At 37.0% G+C, this 14,896-nt stretch overlaps 1 protein-coding gene across 1 annotated transcript in view; it reads left to right on the top strand.

The window, feature by feature from the left end:
- CCDC73 (coiled-coil domain containing 73) overlaps positions 1-14,796 on the top strand; it is a 75,026-nt gene extending 60,230 nt beyond the window's left edge. Inside the window, 10 exon segments of the mRNA XM_049780697.1 lie at positions 6,945-7,134; positions 8,210-8,302; positions 8,305-8,588; positions 8,591-8,737; positions 8,739-8,785; positions 9,737-9,910; positions 9,912-10,093; positions 10,096-10,266; positions 12,452-12,585; positions 14,590-14,796. Of these exon segments, the coding sequence (XP_049636654.1) occupies positions 6,945-7,134; positions 8,210-8,302; positions 8,305-8,588; positions 8,591-8,737; positions 8,739-8,785; positions 9,737-9,910; positions 9,912-10,093; positions 10,096-10,266; positions 12,452-12,585; positions 14,590-14,796 (1,629 nt within the window).
- Positions 14,797-14,896: the final 100 nt, after the last annotated feature.

The raw sequence follows: 14,896 nt of genomic DNA, 5'->3' as shown, positions 1-14,896 counted from the left end.
TCCCAAGGTAGGTTCTGTTCAGTCACGGTTGTCAAAGTCAGTTTTCTGTTGTTGGTGCTCTTATTTTTCACAGTTCAAAGAATAATATCTCTTCTGATTTCCATTTAGTGTTAGGTGATGTGATAGGACAACCTGGTCTTAGGTCAAGTTTTCCTTTCCTCGTTGTCATATCAAAACTGGCACAAGTTGGTGCCAGAGCAGTGTTATAAATCTCCCAATGGAGCTTAGTTCCTGGGGTGTTGCCCGGAGCTGTATCAGTTCTATGTCTGGGATCTGGGGTTTGGGATTGGACTAACACTTTCCAATCTCCTGGAGACTGCGTTGTATTCACAGGACACATATTCAGGATGGGAGGCACCCTTCTGCTATAAAAAGTGTGAGTTCTTATTCCTAGAAGATAAGATCTTGTTTCTGTGTCTATGGTTTCCCCTTTTTTTACTGTGCCCATACAAAAACGTATGGTGTCATACTATGTTACTGGTGCTATTCTGGGTCAGGATGACAGGCTGCACACACAGTCTCTGTGGTCTGGTTTTGATCTGAGCTTTTATCCCAGTCAAGGCTTTTTGTACCAAGCAGCACCAAAAATGGTAAGGATAGAGAAAAAATGTATATATTAAAATAGAACAAATAAATAAAACTGAGTTAAAAAGAAAAGGTATTCGAATAAAACAAGTGGTGGAGGAGGCTACCTGTATATTTAGAAATACACATCTTAAGATGTATTATTATACAGGTATTGAGCTTCCATAGGCAATATAAGACTCCCAATTATGGTAGGTCTTTTGATATATTCTTGTGGGGAGTAAAAGCCAAGGTACTTTTCGTATCACAGGCCTTGGAATTGAGTTTGAGACATGCTTTGTGGCATTACGGGACCCTATAGTGTCCTTGAGCTGGGGGTTTTGCTGAAGCTGATTCCTGTATCATGCAACAGTCCACGATTTGGTGGGGGTGAGAGGGGCCATCAAGCATGAGTCAGCAGGTGTGCTGGTTGTAGTTCTTTGCCGAGGCATGAGAACGGGGACCCAGAGGGTGTCTTTCACTGAGGAGCTGGAAGGTAGTCTTTTGGGGCAGGAGGTCAGTCTTGGTGCCTACCGAGTTAGGAACTGAGGGTAAAGAGGGTTAAATTAGGGGAAGATAATGGATCCGGATTGGGAGATGAGGGGATAGAAGAGACACAGGGGTAGGGGAGAGACAATACATGATAGGGGCTATATGCAATATATGTATGAATTGTTTGTGATTTCGGCTTGGAGTCAGTACAGAAAGTCACGTCCACATAAAGACTGACTTTAAAGATCTATTTGAGTGTTATCATCCAAATCTTTGGCATTCCGTTTCCTTTCCTAGGAACCATCTAGACTCTAGAGTAAAGAACATTTTTAGATAATGCTTTAAAAGTAATGAGTATTAGTAAGAAAAGACACCACAGGGGGTCCAGTATGAATAGGGGAGGAGTTTCCCTACCCCTCTCCCCTCAGAGCCCAGTTGCCAGACCTGGCCCTGAAGGCCAGTCTTGAATGGGGGGGGGATCTCGGTCTCTTGGACTAAGTGGTCAGCCCAGGAGGCCTTTGGCCAGCTGTCTGCCCAGATTCCCAGCCATACCAGTAGAAGAGGAGCAGGAATCCTGGCATGTGGGGTCTTCTGGGTCCAGCTGCAGCCACCCTCTCCAGTTTGAAAAAGCATGGGGGAGGAGTTTCCCTCCTCCCCATCCCCCCAGAGCTCAGTTGCCAGACCTGGCCTTGAAGGCCTGTCTGGCGGTGGCGGGGGTGGGGGGGTCTTGGTCTCCTGGACTAAGCGGTCAGTCCTGGAGGCCGTTGGCCAGCTGTCTGCCCAGATTCCCAGCCATGCCAGTAGAAGTAAACAGGTTTTTTTTTCTGTAAAAGGTATAATCGGACAAAACAGGTAAGAAGGGGGGCAATGTCTTACAGCAATGCCATTCAGACAATCCAGCCAATATCCCTCCAACCAATAACTCTCTCTGTATGTACTCTATATGTACCCCCACTGTATGTACTCAGGTCAACTACTTCTCAATTTGACACAGGAGTTCCTAATTGAGAGGACACTTTGCTTTTAAAGTGACAGACCCCATTTTTGAGATGAATCTTCAAGAATTTTGGGTCTTTTAAAAGTAGGAGAGGGACCAGGGACACATATCTTATATGCAGAAGACCTGAGTTATAATCCTGACACCTCATGGATCCCAAACACTGGTGGGGATAGCCCTGGAGATCGCAAAACATTGCTATGTATTACCAAGGTGGAAGAGTATGAGTACTACTGTGTATGGCCTTGTGGTCTCTAGCACTGCTGGACATGAGCAGCACAAGATTGCTGGGCCTGAGCATTGAACTGTGACTTGATTGACTATTGCAGCAAGTGGCCTTAGAGCTCCCTTAATTCTGCTTGGTAGTCCCATTCCTTGAAATAAATAAATAAATAAATAAATAAATAGCAAGGGAATAAAGTGATCCAGTTTATGTTTTCATGTTTATTTTTCTCCTCCCCCTTCTTTCTGTTAATATTGTAATGACTAGAGGTTGCACATTTTGGTTGTGGTCTTCACACATTTGAGGTACTCTCAGGGATTGTATTTGTGACATTCACAAGTATTCTAGTTATAATCTTCAGTAGGGTCACACTCATGGCAAAGTGCTTGTATGTATTTTTCTGTTGCTAGTTATATCTTTTAGCTATAAAGTACTTGCATACACCTAGCTGTGTGTCCAGCTAGAAATTACCTGTTGTGCCTGGAATCTCAGACAACAAGATGCCAGGTACAGTAGCAGGGCTGTCACAATTGCACATGGTACATAGGGGGGCACGAAGCATCAGATTCATAGTACCATGCTTGGAACACAGATGCATTAGTCACTGTACCATCTTGTGATCCCAAATGTACTTTTTGGAGATTGTTTTGGTGATGATGTGGATGGGACAAAACTAAGGGCACATTTATCAATTTCTTTTGTAAACTATGTCATTATGTTTTCTTTTAAACATGTTCATGTCTTTCCCATTTTACAAAATAAACCACAAAAAACTTACTTTGGGTGCCGGAGTGATAGTGCAGGAGTAGGGCATTTGCCTTGCACCTAAGATGACCCAAGACAGACCTGGGTTCAATCCCTGGTATCCCATATGGTCCCCCAAAGCCCATAGCCAGGAGTAACCCCTGAGTGTCGCCGGATGTGGCTCCCCCCCAAAAAAAAAACTTACTTTCCCCTTGTAGAGACATTTCTTTGTTTTTTTGTTTTTGTTTTTGTTTTTGTTTTGTTTTGAGACATTTCTTAAGACTGGTCTGTATTTACTCTCTTCCTTGCCTCCCATTCATTCTTAACACTGGGCAGTTTGGCTTCACAACTGTGCAGTGATTGCTACTTCCAGTTGCTATTTTCAATTTCTTTGACACATTTGATACCATCTCCTGCTTGAATGCCATTTTCTTTCCCCCCAGTTTTATTAGTAATTATCTGTTTTTCCCTGCACTTGGGATTTTTTTTCTTCAGGTGGTAATAAAAGTTATTACAATTACTTGAGCAACCAGCAACCAAGAACTATATGCATAATATATAATTATCATTATTTTTAATATTATAAGTGACAACAGATTTTAGATTTTAAGTATTAAAGGCAGCCTCTAAGATGATTTTAAGTAATCAAGGGTATTCATAATCTTTTAATTAACTCCCCTTAAATTTTGAGCTGAATTTAGCAACTTATTTAAGATTAGTAAGATATGTCAGAAGTGACGCAATGTACGTTAGAGATAGGTTCTAAGGCTGGGTGGGTCCTATCTTATGTGCTCTCATTCCCTCCTGGTATTCTCAAATATCAGTTTGATTTTCTTCCATAAGATCCAAATTTATATTTCTAAATATTCATTTGACATCTCTACCTTAAGGCCTTATTTAACTCTTCAAACTCAACAGGTTTATATTGTTTTTAGATTTTCCTCCAGATCTGTTGTTACTTCAGCTTACTAGTTCACTGAATTACATTTACTAGTCACCTGGATACCTAACTGAATTCTGTGCATTAATCTTGACTTTCCTCTCTCAGCTTTTATGATCAGTCAATGACCAAGTCCTCTTGGTAACTCATTAGTTTACTCACTTTTTTATTATTATTATTTTATCATTTTGATTATTCTAGGATTTCTGATACATCTCTCTGCCTCATACTTTTTTTTCTCTCCCTTTAAGTCAATGTTGTTGGTTTTTTTTTTCAGAATTATAGGTATGTTCTATTAGTTGTTTATTAGTATTAAGTAAATTACTAAAATAGTTTATGATTTGTATTTAATTTTATTATAATTTTTGTTTCTGTGCTCAGAAATCATTCCTGGCAAGCTCGGGGACCATTTGGAATGCTGGGGATCAAACCTGGGTCAGTTGGGTGCAAGGCAAATATGCCCTACTACCTATGCTACCACTTGGGTTCCTGATTTGTACTTTTATTTATTTATTTTTATAATACCTATATTTATGCACCATGATTGCAAACATTTGGTAGTTGGGTTTCAGTTATAAAAAAAGAATACCCTTTTTACCAGTGTAATCTTCCTACCACCAATGCCCCCATAACCTTCCTCTCCCACCCCTGCCTATATTCAGGACAGACATACTGCTTCTCTCACTCACTACCATTGTCATGATAGTTGTAGTTATTTCTCTAACTGTACTCAACACTCTTTGTGGTAAGCTTCATATCCTGGGCTGGTCCTTCCAGCCTTCACCTTTATTGTCTCTGGGTATTATTAACATACTCTTTTAGCGATTTTTTATTGCGAATATTCGGCAAGCAAAAAAAATACTCTTATTTTTCTTAAATCTCACAGATGAGTAGACTATTCTGTGTCTATCTCCTTCTGACTTATTTCACTCAGCATAATAGTTTCCATGTCCATTCATGTATAGGAAAATTTCATGACTTTCTTTTTCCTGATATCTGCATAGCATTCCATTGTGTATAGGTACCAGTTTCTTTAGCCATTCAGCTATTGTCAAGCATCTGGGTTGCTTCCAGATTCTGGCTATTGTAAATAGTGCTGCAATGAATATAGGTGTGCATGAGGCATTTTTGTTGTTGTTTTTGTGTTTCTAGAGTATATCCCTAGGAGTGGTATAGCTGGATCATATGGGACGTCAATTTCCAGATTTTTGAGAAATTTCCATATTGTTTTCCATAAAGGCTAGACTAGATGGCATTCCTACCATCAGTGAATGCGAGTTCCTTTCTCCCTACATCCCTGCCAGCACTGATTGTTCTTGTTCTTTGTTGATGTGTGCCAGTGTCTATGGTGTGAGATGGTACCTCATTATTGTTTTGATTTGCATTTCCCTGATGATTAGTGATGTGGAGCAATTTTCATGTGCCTTTTGTATTTCTTCTTTGAGGAAATGTCTGTTCATTTCTTCTCCCTATTTTTTGATGGGGTTAGGTGTTTTTTTCTTGTTAAGTTTTGTCAGTACCTTATATATCTTAGTTATATCCTTATCTGGTGGGTATTGGGTAAATGTTTCACCCATCTGTGAGTGGCCTTCCTCTGTATCCTAGTCACTATTTCCTTTGAGGTGCAGAAGCTTTTCAGTTTAATTTGATTATCTCTGCTTCCACTTGTTTGGACAGTGATGTTTCCTCCTTGAAGATGCTGTTAGTCTCAATGCCATGGAATATTTTACCTACATGTTCTTCTATATATCTATCTTATGGTTGCGGTCTGATATCAAGGTCTTTAATCCATTTTGATTTGACCTTTGTGCATGATGTTAAATGGAATTCTGAGTTCACTTTTTTGCATGTAGCTGACCAGTTGTCCCAACTAAAGAGGCTTTCTTTGCTCCATTTTGCATTTCTTCCCCTTTAGCAAAGATTAATTGATAGTATGTCTGGGGAACATACTATCTCTTCCATTGACCTGAGAATTAATTTGTATTTTTAAAGTTGCCTATTAGGTTTTGAGGATAAATGGACTGTATTTTGATTAGTATATCCCAAAGTCTAAAGCAGTGCTCTCATGCTCAACAGAAGTAGTAAAAGGATGCTGATTTATTCTCTTAAAGATACATAAAAGTAACAAACACTAAAAATAATCTGCATTTTATGAATTACCTTGCTTTCCATAAAGGACAATTCAATGATATACTATGTGGTAATATACATATATACATACATGTATACATATATATACATATTTATGAATGTATTTATATGCTACCTATACAAAATGAACTTAAATAATCTTGTTATAAATAATAGTATATTACATTTAGCAAAGAAAAAATATGTGGTAGGTGATGGCTGGAAAAACAGTTCTGGAGTTAAGGTACTTGTCTTTTACATGGTCAGCTGATAATGCATATAGTCCTCAAAGTCTCCCCAAGCACAGAGTGAGGAGTAAGCCATGAGTGTCACCAAGTGTGTTACCAAAACCATCTTCTGGCAGAGGCTGGAAAATAGTTCTGGAGTTAAGGTGCAGTTCTGGAGTTAAGGTGCTTGCCTTTTACATGGTCAACTGATAACACATATGGTCCTCTAGTCTCACCAGCAGTGACCCCCCCCCCCTCCAAGCACAGTGATGAGTAAATCATGATTGTCATCAATGTGTCACCAAAACAAACAAAAAGTTAGGACTGGAGAGATAGCATGGAGGTAAGGCATTTGCCTTTCATGTAGAAGGTCATTGGTTCGAATCCCAGCATCTCATATGGTCCCCCGAGACTGCCAGGAGCGATTTCTGAGCCTGAAGCCAGGAGTAACCCCTGAGCACTGTCAGGTGTGACCCAAAAACCAAAAAAAAAAAAAAAAAAAAGTCATCTGAGTTTCAAAAAGAAATTAGATAATGGTTGAACTGAAATTTATTAGCAGTTTTTTCAAATGTTATATACAGTTTCAGCAACCTATTTTTATATTAAATGTTTTTCATTTTGTACTAGACTCTTCCAGATAGATATTCTGAAAATAAAGAAATGGCAATAGAAAAATTAGAAAATAACACCACAGGAAAATACAACTCTGGGCAAGAAATACAGAAAGAAAATACTATGCTGTTTTGTTCCAATGCTGAATACAAAGAAAAAGAGGAAAAGAGAGCAGGCCCATTTGAAGAAGAAATCCTTATAAAAGGTAACCTAAAATTATATTTTCAAAATCACAGTGAGCTATCCTTCCTCCCTACTTGCCAAAGAGCTAGAATTTAGGGAAATGTTTATCCATTATAATCTTTACTTTAAGGATAGTAGTTTTAATTTGAGAAACACTTTTCCACTTGCACAGGCTTCTTGTTATTCCTATGGTTCATATTTTTAGAGAAAATATATTTCTGCCTTTCTTCCTTACCATTTATTCATTGGTTCTTTGCTTTCTACTTTGTCCTTACTGTTTTACTATCCAGACTATTCTCTGGATTAGTAACAACCTTCTGATGAATACCCCGATCTAGAACACTTTTAGTTCAAATGATCCTTTGTATCCATTAAGATAATTTTTTCATGAGTTAATTCATTCATGTTGAAAGAGTTGTTTAATAAAGGCATTGATTAAGTATTAAATCTAGACTCAACAACCACTTGGTGGAGATGTTGTAGAAAGAATGATTGGACTGAAAAGGCTTTTTAAATTCAACTTTTTATTCTAGTTCTGAAATATTTAAAAAAATTTGAAAATCAATGAATTAGATTATTGTCTTAAGTAGATATTCTGTATACTTGTCCAAAGTCATTCTAAAGTTTAAAAATATTTACATGGTGGTGAATAAAAGTTATACAAATCTGTCTTGAAGAAATCAGCTAGAAATTTCTAGATTTAGATAGTATTTGAAACTAGAATATAATTTTCAAGGTAAATTTTTATGTACTCAATTATTTGTTTATATGGAATTATACTTCATATCATAAATGAAGCAAAAGACTACAGAAATAAAAACCATCTTCCTACATTCTTAGTTTTCCCCATTTTAAACTAAAAACACTTTTGTTCCCAAAAAATAAAAACTCAGCATGGAGTTAAATTTTAGCATGTTAAATCTAGGCTTATGAAAAAGGGAACTCAAGTTTTAGGTAAAATTGGTGTTATATTTATAATAATTGTAGATGATTTAGGAATAAATTTTTAAAATAAAATAGGTTTGAAATCTTATTAAAATCAGACATTTAAAAAAAATCAGACTTTTATAAAAGTTTTACTGTTCACATCATGGCAGATAAATAGGTTTCTGAGAACCACTCCATGAAGGAAATTAATACTATGGTACACAAGATGAAAAATCAAAGTGAAATTTCTCTAAGCAAAACCCTTTGTATAAAAAAGAATTAGTCATAGATAAACCTTCATTCAATATTACTGCTTTTAGAAAACAGGTTAATATAGAAATCAAAGATGAGGTATGCATAGGAGACAATGGGTATTCAGAATTTAAATTACCAAATAACTCTATTTTTGTGGCAGATTAACCAATAAAACCAGAAGAGACATACCTAGAAAGAATTTAAAAATTAGATTTTCACCACTTAGATGTACATATGGAGGACTTAAGTAACAGATCATTTAATACTATCTTTAATGAGATGACTCAATACAAATGATAAAGATGCAGCTGAAGTTGACTATTCAAGAAAAAGTCAGATTGCTTCCAGGGAATCAAGAAATGTCAGAGAAGGAAATTACAAATCAAACTAAAACAGATTTATATTCATCTTTACATATTAAAAAGGATTTTGTTCAGTGTCAAAAAATACAATTTACAGTATTCAAATAATGTTATGTTAGAAGGCAAACAGTATAAAACAGAACACATAAGATTATTAAATAATAAAAGTGAATGCTGCATATTTTTACTTAAAGAAATTTCAGATTTTCAGCAGGTTTTGCATAATACTTCAGAGAAACTTCAATTAAATTATTTCCTGAGCAGTCAGCCTCATGATTTCATTTACTGCTTTCAGCGATAATCTGAAAGTGCTTTCTGATAAAAATGTTAACGTTAGGGGGCCTGAGAGATAGCATGGAGGTGGGGCATTTGCCTTGCATTGCAGAAGGACGGTGGTTCGAATCCTGGCATCCCATATGGTCCCCTGAGCCTGCCAGGACCGATTTCTGAGCGTAGAGCTAGGAGTAACCCCTGAGTGTTGCCTGCTGTGACCCAAAAGCCAAAGCCAAAGCCAAAAAAAAAAAAAAAAAAAAGTTAACATTATTCCTATGTTGGTGAAGCCCAACTCAAGTACTGAAGAAAGAACTTTAAGGAAAAAATCTAAAAGATATGCAAAACAGTCCATTTAAAAAATGCTCTGGGGGGCCATAGCGATGGCACAGCAGGTATGGCGTTTGCCTCCACATGGCCAATCCAGATTTGATATCAGACATCCCATAGAGTTCGAGCCTGTCAGGAGTGATTTCTTTTTTTTTTTTTTTTTTTTAGTTTTTGGGTCACACCCGGCAGTGCTCAGGGGTTATTCCTGGCTGTCTGCTCAGAAATAGCTCCTGGCAGGCACGGGGGACCATATGGGACACCGGGATTCGAACCAACCACCTTTGGTCCTGGATCGGCTGCTTGCAAGGCAAACGCCGCTGTGCTATCTCTCCGGGCCCAGGAGTGATTTCTGAGTCAGGAATAACCCTGAGTGCTTGCCAGGTATGGTTCAAAAACCAAAAACCCCTGAAGAAATGTTCTGAATATTTAGAAAACAATGATATTGTTTTTAGAAACAATTTTCCATCTTCAGGCTAACAGGATTATACATACACGACAAGCCAAAGATAGGAAAACTGCTATTACTACAAAAATGTCAATGAAATCATTTTCCAATAGTCATATTGATGAGAAACTGAGTACTGAATCCTCAAAAAATGAACTCTTCCTTTTGTAAAATGTTAATGAGAGACAACATACATTGTTAAATAACAGGAGAGTTATTAAAGTGTATCATTTCAGGAAAAATTTACAGTGAAGGACAGCTGGAAGAATCATGTTCACTTCACATAAGGCCATCTGGAGATTTAATAAACAGAAGTGGAAGGTCACTCTTTGATCTTTCAACTTCAGATAAAAACACTGAGAAAATTTCAGTACATGTGAATTTCTTAGACTCCTATCTTAGTCAAAAGTAAATCAAGTTAAAAGTCAAGTTGTGAACACTTCAACTTGTATTCTATTGTTACTTAAAAAAGAAATCAATAGACTCCTCAGAAAACATAAAATTGTTTCAGTAACAGTTTGTAAAGATCATGGTGTCGCTGGTGTTAAGAAAAATATTGAACCAGGTAGGAAAATAGGATTTAAGTTTTAACTATTTATTATTGTATGTCTACTTATACCTGGTAAAGATCAATTAGTTTAAAAAGTGGAGGAGCGGGAGAGATAGTATGGAGGTAAGGTGTTTGCCTTGCATGCAGAAGGTTGGTGGTTCAAATGCCGGCATCCCATATGGTCCCCTGAGCCTGGCAGGAGCGATTTCTGAGTGTGGAGCCAGGAGTAACCCCTGAGTGCTGCCGGGTGTGACCCAAAAACCAAAAAAAAAAAAAAAAAAAGTGGAAACATATTCAGTGACTTTATTTACCTACATGTAAATATGAAAATAAATATATATAGGGCAAAAGTTGAAAGGTTTTATTTAAATACAAATGGATTTTTTTTCACCTTCTCAAGATTCAGATTTAAATATTAAACATTTTCAAGGGGGCAGGAGCGACAGCATGGAGGTAAGGCATTTGCCTTGCATGCAGAGGGCAGTGGTTCGAATTCTGTCATCCCATATGGTCCCCCAGAGCCTGCCAGGAGTGATTTCTGAGCATAGAGCCAGGAGTAACCCCTGAGCACTGCCGGGTGTGACTCAAAACAAAACAAAACAAATTAACATTTTCAGGGCTGGAGTGGAGTGGTAGTACAATGGATATAGGGTGCAAGTCTTGTACGTGACCAATGTGGGTACAATCCCAGGCATCCCATAAAGTCCCTCAAGCCCATCAGGAGTGATTCATGAACAGAGCCAGGAGTAACCACTGAACACTGCCAGGTGTGGCCCAAAACAAACTTAAAAATGTCCTCTTCATCAAGGAGTTTAAAACTGACAAAACCACCATAAATCCAGGTCACTCATTTTTTTAATTAGAAGCTACTTAATCTCAGTCTTATTTTAATGCAGTGATGTTGGTAAGGTTTATACCTGTGTATTTTTTATTTCTGATAAAGAAAATCTAGCAATCTCATATTTGTTAAAGACATTCTTAGAATTTAGAGAACTTAAATGATGTTAAATATGCAAATTTATGGACTTTCGTAATTTTGTTATGTGGCTGTTAACAGTATCACACAAATCTAAGTATACTACTGTACACCTAACCTCTGTATAGGGACCATAATTGTGTTAGTGATAGATCTTTTAAGCATGGTCAGGCTCCTATGCATTTAGTCTCCTTAAAGAAATTCAGATTACAACACTTAGGAAATGGCTCAAAGAGCTAGTATGCATGTTTTCCATGTTTGAGTCCTGGGCTTGACCCCCAGAACCACAATAGAAACCTTCAAACACCATGTAGAGGATAGACTTCACACCCAGGACCCTCTTACCATCTCTGGGTGTGGCTTCAAAATAAACCATAAAATGAAGATTATAAGGAAAGCTTCGCCATGTCTCAGACATCAATTTTAAAAAAGAAATTGAAAAAGATTTATCCCCCCCCCAAAAAAAAATCCTGGGTATTAAAAGCCAACTAAAGGGCTGGAGCAAAAGCACAGTGGTGGGGTGTCTGCCTTGCACACTGCCAACCTGAGACAGACCCCGTTTGGTCCCTGGCATCTGAGTTCAAATCCCAACATCCCATAATGGTCCTTGGAACCTGCTAGGAGTGATTTCTGAGCATAGAGCCAGGAGTAACCCCAGAGCGGAACAAAAGTCAACTAGATATCTTGCTTAGCACACAGAAATAACAGGATAAAGTTAGAAACCATCAAAACACTAAAACTAAATGTAACTAAAATATAGTTAGCATAAAATTGAATCTTTCAGGAACTGTGGATAGTCACAAACTCCCCAGTAAAAGTACCTGCTGTCTAATCATTTACTCTGGTAGAAGTTTCTCCAAGTTAAACCCCATTTTATATACATCTGACCTTTAGTTTATTAACTTTTCATATTAATCAGCATCACTAAAATGTTCAATACATGTTTATGTGTAGATAGTGCATAAACAGAATAAGATTTTTCTTAATTTTGTTAGATATTTATGCCATTTCATTCATTTCAATGACACTGTTTTAGAAAATAGCAATAATTAAAATTCGTTATCAGACTGAAAAGTGCAACATTAGATCAGTCTTAAAGTAAAAAGAACAGAAATTGTATTCTCTAATATATAAGTGTAGGGTCTGAAAAAAACCAAATCCAGCCCCTAAAATAAAGGCCTGAAGAATAAATTCATTTCTTGCCATTTCCTTTTTGTCAACCAGATACTACCAGCGTTAACAGAGCTGCTGACACTTTGAATAACTCAAGTATCCATCAGAATCTCAAGGGAGAGCCCAGTGAAGAGAGGAATGCAATTGCAAAGACTTTTTATGATTCTTCTTTTCCCACAGAACATGTAAGTCAATTAAAAATATTGCAAAGCCGACCTTAGTGAGCTAATTCTACAGATATTTGTAGAACTGTATGCATCTGGATGCTTTAAAACCTAACTGATCTCCAAAATAATATCAAGAGGGCAACATGGCACCATTTTTCACAATTAAGGTTGATGGAAAACAGCAGGAAAAAGTCACAGTGTGTAAATCAAACAGATATAATCCAGCCTGTTTTGAGTGTGTGAAGTACTGTTATGTAGTCTATTTTTTAGTCACCTAAATTTATAGTGATATTGAAAAATTCAAAGTTGTAACCAAAGTTCCCTTAAATGATCTAAGAAAGTTCATTTGTCTTTAATAGTTCCTGGAGATGCTTTTTTTCCCCCGTGGCCATATCTAGGTGTGCTCAGGGCTTACTACTGGTTGGCTGCACTCAGGGATCACTCCAGGCAGTCTGAGGGGAAATAAAAGGGAGGAAGGCGACCATTTGAAATACCAGGGATTGGACGTAGGTCAGGCATTTGTAAAGGCAAGCAAGCATCTTACCTATTGTATTATTTCTTCATCCCCCGCCCTTGAAAATCCTAGAAGAGGGGGAAAAAAGTCCTAGAAGAAATTTTGGGGGCAGGAGGACTGGAACAAGTCTAGTCCCAGACTGGTCTACTCCTGGAGGTGCTCAGCGATAATCCCTTACTGTGCTCTGGAGTGACCCCGGTAGGGACTATGTGATGGTAGGGATGAAACTAAGGTTATCTGCATGCAAGGGAAGTACCTTTACTTGCCATGCTTCTCTCTGGTTTAGAAGACTTTTAAGGAAAATGCTAAACTGTTTTTGACTATATAGAAAAATGATGTAAAATATTCAAAAGCTTTAATTTATATAAGCCAAAGAGAGTACTTATTTTAAAAGCATTAATGATATTTTTTAAGTTAAAATTGTATTTATATAGGGCTAAATTGAAAATATGCTTAGGGGCCAGAGCAGTGGCGCAAGCAGCAGGGCATATACCTTGCATGCATTATCCTAACACAGACTGTGGTTTGATCCCCTGGTGTCCTATATCGCCCCCCAAGCCAGGAGTGATTTCTGAGCACATAGCCAGGAGTAACCCCTGAGCCACCAAATGTGAACCAAAAACCAAAAGAAAAAAATGCTTGATAATAATAGGACAGTAAAATTACTCCATCTATACCTATAAAAAGGACTACTTTAAAGTCAATGATAATTGTCTAAGAAATTTTAATGACCCAGGAAATGGCTCAAAGGGAAAAAACAAGATATAAAATTCTATAGAATAACCAAATATGCTAAAAATAGAACAAACTAGCTGTTAACAATAGCAAAATGTTGCCAAGTATAGCAATCTCTGGATAGTAGATCATAAATGATTCTTTGTACTTTTATTACTGTCTTTCATATGATTATTATATAATTAGAAAAATTTAAATATAAAACCTATATTTTTTTTCTAAAAGTATTTTAGTATAAATTATTACACACTGCTTTGGAAACATGCCAACTTCCAAATACCTCACTGCTCTTTTCCTGTTTTCTCAACAATGGCGCTCTGAAGCATGAGAGGAAGCATGAAGTAAAGGCAGTTTTTATATGGCAGTTTATTTCCGTTAACATTTTTAATTTCCTCCTGGCTTTGAAGGAAGATAGAAACCATAGACATGTTTGGGAAGGAAAGGGGAGTAAAAGACAGACCAGATTTTTATCTGCATTGTTTTAAACATATTTTCTTTCCATGCTATCTCAAGACCTTTTAGAGAAGACCTTCCTTTCATATATCCTTGGAATATATTAGCAATCTTGCCAGACCCATAAAGGCCTACACACATAGTTATGGATAGTTTTCAAGCACCAAAATTACTATGGTAGTATTGGAAAAATAAAAGGAGTTAAAAAAAAAAAAGCAGTAGCTTTATTAGATAACTGCAGATAATTTAATTTCTTTAAACTCTTTTTAATGACTGTTCAGAAAATGATTTCAGTGGTAGATGTGTTTGGTCTTTTGTAGGTGAAAACAAAGCCTCTGGAGTCAACTCAACCACAAAACCACTTTCACTCAGTCAATTTTAAAGAGGCTACTGATTTGATGGCATCTTCTAGTAAAGATGAATGGCAGAAACTCTTAAAAAGTCAAGTAAGCACAATCAAATTAGAAAACAATGAACCTAAAAAGAGGAAAGCAGAGGAGATGCTGGAAAAAACAGAACACACCTAAAGTTGAATTCTTTTTCCAGCTTCTGATGTGCTGAAATTATATTACTGTTATTGTTCAGAAAATATTTCGTTGATAGCAAGCACTCCATATTTGCATTTAG

Source organism: Suncus etruscus, chromosome 9, assembly GCF_024139225.1.
Source record: "Suncus etruscus isolate mSunEtr1 chromosome 9, mSunEtr1.pri.cur, whole genome shotgun sequence".
Classification (NCBI taxonomy): domain Eukaryota; kingdom Metazoa; phylum Chordata; class Mammalia; order Eulipotyphla; family Soricidae; genus Suncus; species Suncus etruscus.
This window is presented reverse-complemented; position numbering and strand designations above follow the sequence as displayed.